Genomic DNA, 5,393 nt, shown 5'->3' with positions numbered 1-5,393 from the left:
ATGGGATAAGGGTTCTTAGGAGTTGTTCTAAGAATATGCATCCCTCGTCGGGAAAAAACTCCTCTTCCCCTTTTTCTTTTTAATCCAAACCTCACCCCTGCCTCATGCTTCATGTAACCAACCCTCTGAACACTTATAAAGTGATATCTTTGAAGATGCTGAAATTTGGATGGGAATCAGGATATTAACTTTATAGGTATTTGTGATGCAATAAGTGATAAAAGCCGGAGTAATAAGAAGGAAGAGGGGAAAATTAGGAGAGAGAAAGAGAGATTCAACCCATTTTCATCGTTCGGAAGATTGAAATGGGTCGGAATCTATGCCAGATTTTTTGAAAATATGACGGAAAAGCTGAGAAAGCCACACCGGCGCTAGGAGAGCAACTGAATGTGACGTCAACAGAATATTGACGGATTTTAACTCCTTTTCCAGACATTTTTGCGGCAAGTTCCACAATTGAATGGGTCCTAAATTTTAAAGCTCATTTAGAATAATTTAGGTTTTAAGGTTTTTTTTTTTGTCTTTTTGCACATGTAAGGATAATTTTCTATGATTTGTGGACACGGACACGGAGTGTCAGACACAGCAAATTCCCATAATTTAGAAATGAGGATACGGCTAAAATACAAAGTATATATAAGCATGATTGTAGATACGGATTCGTGTGTCGGGTTTCGACACAGATACGAGTTGTCTCACATGGCAACATCTAAAAATCTATAAATAGTGACACATATATGCATATAAAATAACTGATTACTATCATAATTTGTAACAATATAAATATGGTATTCATTTAACAAACTAAAAGTGTCCAAAGGAGTGTCGACACACGTGTCGTGTTAGACATGGCAGGACATGTGTGTCGGCAATAAATTCGAAGTGTCGGCTGAATCATAGGTAATTTTGCCTTTACCATTCAAAAAATGGGTAATTTTGTCTTTATATGAAAAATATGTGGCCAATTATAAGGGTAGTTTTGTCTTATATAAATCAGGCAAAAGCTTTCATCGTACATTCCATCACAAACTAATGACACATGACATGACTCTTTTAAAATTTTGCAAATTCTCTCATTTTGCAAATTGAGAAAGTACGAGACTTCTTTTGCAAAACCTCCTTATTGGATTAGCCAAATCATTAATATTCATTAAATTATTAGTCAAATAGGACTTAATTTTTAGGATAATTAAAAAAAGATTTAAGACTTATTGATGGGGATCGTAGACGTCCATTACAACTTTAGTCTGAGCAGGACCGCACTGGCGGCACTTAGGGATATTTTTTGTATTTGTATTGTTTTTAGGGATATTTTGGGGATTCTTTTGGGATTTATTAGGGTTATTTTGGTCTTTTCGGGATTTTAGGGGTGCTTTAGTCTTTTATGATTGTCTGTTGCCTATAGATTGGTTAATCTATGACTTTTTGTTTACTTTTGATGTTTAATTAATTGATTATGGTTTTGAGTTCTCCTTTCTCCTCCAAATTTCTTCTCTTCTACTTCTACCTCTTCTTTTCTCTCCCTAGCCTACATCAACTTTGTATTAGAGCGGGGGTTTACTGTTCACTGCTGACATGTACAGTTCCCCTCAGCCCCTTCATCCTACGTGGAATCCAAATCTCTCTCTCTCTTGAAATTCTTTTATTAAATGGCCTCCTAAAATCTCTCAATTTCTCTCACTCTGTCAATTTAATTTCCACAATTTCCATCTCTCAATCAGTCTCTCTTCTTTTATTAAATGTCCTCTTAAAATCTCTCAATCAATTTCTTAAAGAATTTATAAAGCATGAAAGGATAGGTTTTGGTCTTTTCCTGATATATGTGCCATGTGGTGAAGTTTGTTTGACTCATGAGTCAATGGTTCAGTTCTCTAGCTGGTGCGTTCTGGTAAAAGATAAAGTTGGGTTGGAAGAGGAGGGGGTAAATCATGATATAATACTCTTGTGTGCTTATTATGCTGCCTTGCAAAATTATTTTCCCTGAGCATAAAGATTTATTCCCTTCCACATCTTCATACGTCCAATTATGTGCGAATTTACTATTAAGTAAAGCAAGCACTAAATTGTGTTATATACTTCTGGTACAGTCTGATTCTATTTGTATTGATCGGTAGTGATACTATCATCTATTACTAGTGTGGCATTTATTTCCAAAAGTGGGGTTCTATTATCTAGGGGAGCAGGCATGGCAACAAGAAGTCCAAACATGCAAATTAGAAGCATTGAGTAGCGTTAGGTCACTCTGTTCCGTGTAATGTCAAACGTCCCTTACAAAAGAGTTCACTATGACGGTTATCATGCATATCAATGTGACATAATTCGATATCTTCTAAAGAAATGTATATGAGCCCACATACTTTCATATAATTACTTTATAATCCGGCACACTTGTGTAGATTTTCTCGTGTTTTGAGTGAGTATTGCCTACCCTCTTACATACAAACTCTAGCAGAATATTCCAGGTAGCACGTATCGGGCCAAATGTCCATCCACAAGTCTCACGGTCTTATAAACATTGTAGATGTTTTTCTTGTAGACTTATCTTCATCTAATTAGTTCAATATCTACCAACAACTTGAAAGGATTTTAAATAATTCCAGCATTCACTTGATCCATATATTATTGTTGTTACATACATATTTTTTAGGGGTATCTAAGGAGGCTCTGAATCTCCTTCGCATATTTACATATATTACTGCAGTTACATATATTACTTATTTGCTCTGATTGTCTTTCATAATTCTTTTTCTTCTTTTCTTAGCTTCCAATCCTGTCAATAGCAGTAAGGTACACATGAACAATGACATGGATAAGTGGTCCGAAATTCCAAATGAACTGGTAGAAATGGTCGTGGATCGTCTACCTCTCATCGATCATATCCGGTTTGGTGCTGTGTGCTCATCTTGGTATCAGGTCACCGAGGAAAATCACCACCGGTTTGACTTTCGAGATCAACTTCCATTTATGATGCTCCCTGAAAAAGAGCGTACTGAAACTCGTAGCTTCTATAGTATCACTAAAAATAAGCTTTACGATATTCAATTACCAGAATTTCATGGAAAATGGTGTTGAGTGTCTTCCAAAGGATGGGTGCTCACTGTAGATGAGAGCGGTGATGTTCATCTATTAAATCCCTTCACAAGTACCAAAATTCAGCTTCCCTCGCTTGATAAATTTCCTGACAACCAAAATCAATTTTGTGATGATGAACCAAGGAACTACAGGTAGTCATCTTTTTTGAAATGGTGGAACTACAGATAGTCATCAAGACTCTTTTATCTGCAATATCTATTTCAACACTAGACTTTTGTTACCATTGTCACTAATTAGCTGAAATTGTCCTTACAGGTATATTTTCAAGACCGTTTTATCGGCAAATCCTATTTCAACTCAAGACTACATTGTCGTTACCATTGTCACTTATATGGCAAAATTGTCCTACTATAAACCTGGGGACGAAAAATGGACTACTATAAACAATGAATGGTTTAAATATGAAGATGCCATATATTTCAAGGACAAATTCTATGCAATCACAAATAGCAATGCTGTTGTAACTTGTGACTTTGCCTCCAGTGATTTTCCTAAGTTTTCAGTAATTACACATCCACATATAAACAGCGCTGAGAAGAGGTATCTAGTGGAATCTTCCGCGAGGTTGTTGAAGGTTTTAAGATATCTCGAATTGAATGAAGATGAAGATGAAAATGTAGATTGGTATAGGACGGAAATGTTCGAGGTTTTTGAATTGGACGAAGAGGCAGGAAGGTGGATCAAGATTGAAAGTTTAGGCGATCAGATGTTGTTTTTGGGATATGGTAATTCTTTCTCTGTCTCAGGTTATGACTTTCCCCAGTGCGAGGGAAACTGCATCTACTTTACAGACGACTTTGATGAAGTACCGAGGTGTGGTCTTGATAACGGCGTCTTCAACATGGAGGATAAGAGTTTAAAACCATTTTATCCCTGCTCTTCGTCTTGGATTACGAAGCCCGTCTGGGTCCTTCCATATCTTAGTAAGTGAATCCCATTTAGTTAATCTTAGCTTCCTCTTTATTCATAGTTTGCCAAGTGGTGGTTTTATCATATTATAACCATTGGTGCTAGTTTTTTTAATTTTTGAATGCTTTAGTGAGGCAACTGTAAGCCTACTTACTTCATGTGGACTAAAATTTGGCAAGGATTTTTTGGCTTGTTCGAGCCTAGGATCTCTATTAATATTCTTTTATGTGTGTTGAGGATGGTGATGTTAATATTGTAATGAGAGAGACCAAGGATGAGAATCGGTTGGAACCACAGATGGTGGCACACATTCGGAGTGGCAACCACCTGCTCATGGTGGGATATAGGGAACATGTTCCAGATCTTGATTTAATTTTTCTTTTTAAAGTCGAATGCATTTGCTAAGCTCTATAACCTCAACATTGTAGCATATTCTCTGGAACCATGAGTTGTGATTGAGGTTTTTGTAAGTTGCATTCTAGATGTTTGTGTTTCGTCTAAATACGTTTAGACCATGTTTGGCAACGTTGAAAAAAACATTCCATGGAATATTTGTGGGGCCACAAACTTGAGAGGTGGGAGTGAGAAGAAAGACTGTTGGTGGCTGATATGGGCTCAACTGCTCATTTGGGGCTCCCTGGTTTACAGTTTTCTTCATAGTAACTGTCCTTAACTACGCCTTACTTTTGGGTACATGTCACAATTGTTCTTAACTGTCCCTCTTGAATTTCAATTTTCAATTCATTGAACATGACTATTATTATCCCTAATTTTTAGGGAAATGAACCTGGGATAACTGTCCTAAATTCAACGATTTAGTATCCAATGAGTAATTCTGTCTTACAGGAAATTTTAATCTTTCTCTTCACTCTCTTGTGATCCTAACGAGAGGGTGGAATGGGCAAGGGGTGCAACTCGGGTCGATTTTTGGGAATTTGGGGAATTTGGGTTGAGCTTTTACCTTAAAATCAGGTCGGGTTCGGGTTGATTCCTATTCATTTTTTAGCAAAAGCTCAACCCAACCCAAGATGCACCGCCACAATGGGCTCCGAGCATTTGGCATGGCGCACCCTCAAATGTGAGCAACCATGCGTGCAAAATGATCGAGAATGGTGTGGCGGTGGTCAGCATGATCAAAGAGGCCCACATGCATTTGTCATCTAGGAGTGTGTGTCGCACCAACTCAAAAAAAGAAGACCTAGCTCATCTATTTGTTGACAGCCATATTACTAAAGCAATGTGGGGAACATTAATGAGATAAATTCGACGTAGACAATTGTGGAAATCAAACTGTTCATCATAGTTTTATGGAGTGAATCAAGTTGTCCAATAAGAGACACAATTAGTTAACAAAGTTGATGATTTTAACAGTTCTTGTTACTCTATGTGTG

General features: G+C 37.1%; 1 protein-coding gene across 1 annotated transcript; it reads left to right on the top strand.

The window, feature by feature from the left end:
• The first annotated feature begins 2,793 nt into the window (after positions 1-2,793).
• Positions 2,794-4,283, top strand: LOC143887958 (F-box protein SKIP23-like). Its single transcript, XM_077392209.1, has 3 exons — positions 2,794-2,986; positions 3,074-3,224; positions 3,349-4,283. Exons 1-3 carry the CDS (start codon positions 2,794-2,796, stop codon positions 4,022-4,024), a joined length of 1,020 nt encoding a protein of 339 aa, XP_077248324.1. The 3' UTR covers positions 4,025-4,283.
• The last annotated feature ends 1,110 nt before the right edge of the window (positions 4,284-5,393 follow it).

Source organism: Tasmannia lanceolata, unplaced genomic scaffold (assembly GCF_043159265.1).
Source record: "Tasmannia lanceolata isolate RefF3 unplaced genomic scaffold, GAP_Taslan_0.1 ptg000012l, whole genome shotgun sequence".
NCBI lineage: Eukaryota > Viridiplantae > Streptophyta > Magnoliopsida > Canellales > Winteraceae > Tasmannia > Tasmannia lanceolata.
Note: the sequence above shows the minus strand (reverse complement) of the source record. Positions and strands in the feature narration are given on the sequence as shown.

Excerpts from the sequence above, each read along its gene's own strand:
- LOC143887958 (XM_077392209.1), top strand. The coding sequence starts at position 2,794 with ATGAACAATGACATGGATAAGTGGTCCGAAATTCCAAATGAACTGGTA. Across the intron at positions 2,987-3,073 it reads GATGCTCCCTGAAAAAGAGC|TGTCTTCCAAAGGATGGGTG; the intron begins GTACTGAAACTC and ends AATGGTGTTGAG. Across the intron at positions 3,225-3,348 it reads GATGAACCAAGGAACTACAG|GTATATTTTCAAGACCGTTT; the intron begins GTAGTCATCTTT and ends TTGTCCTTACAG.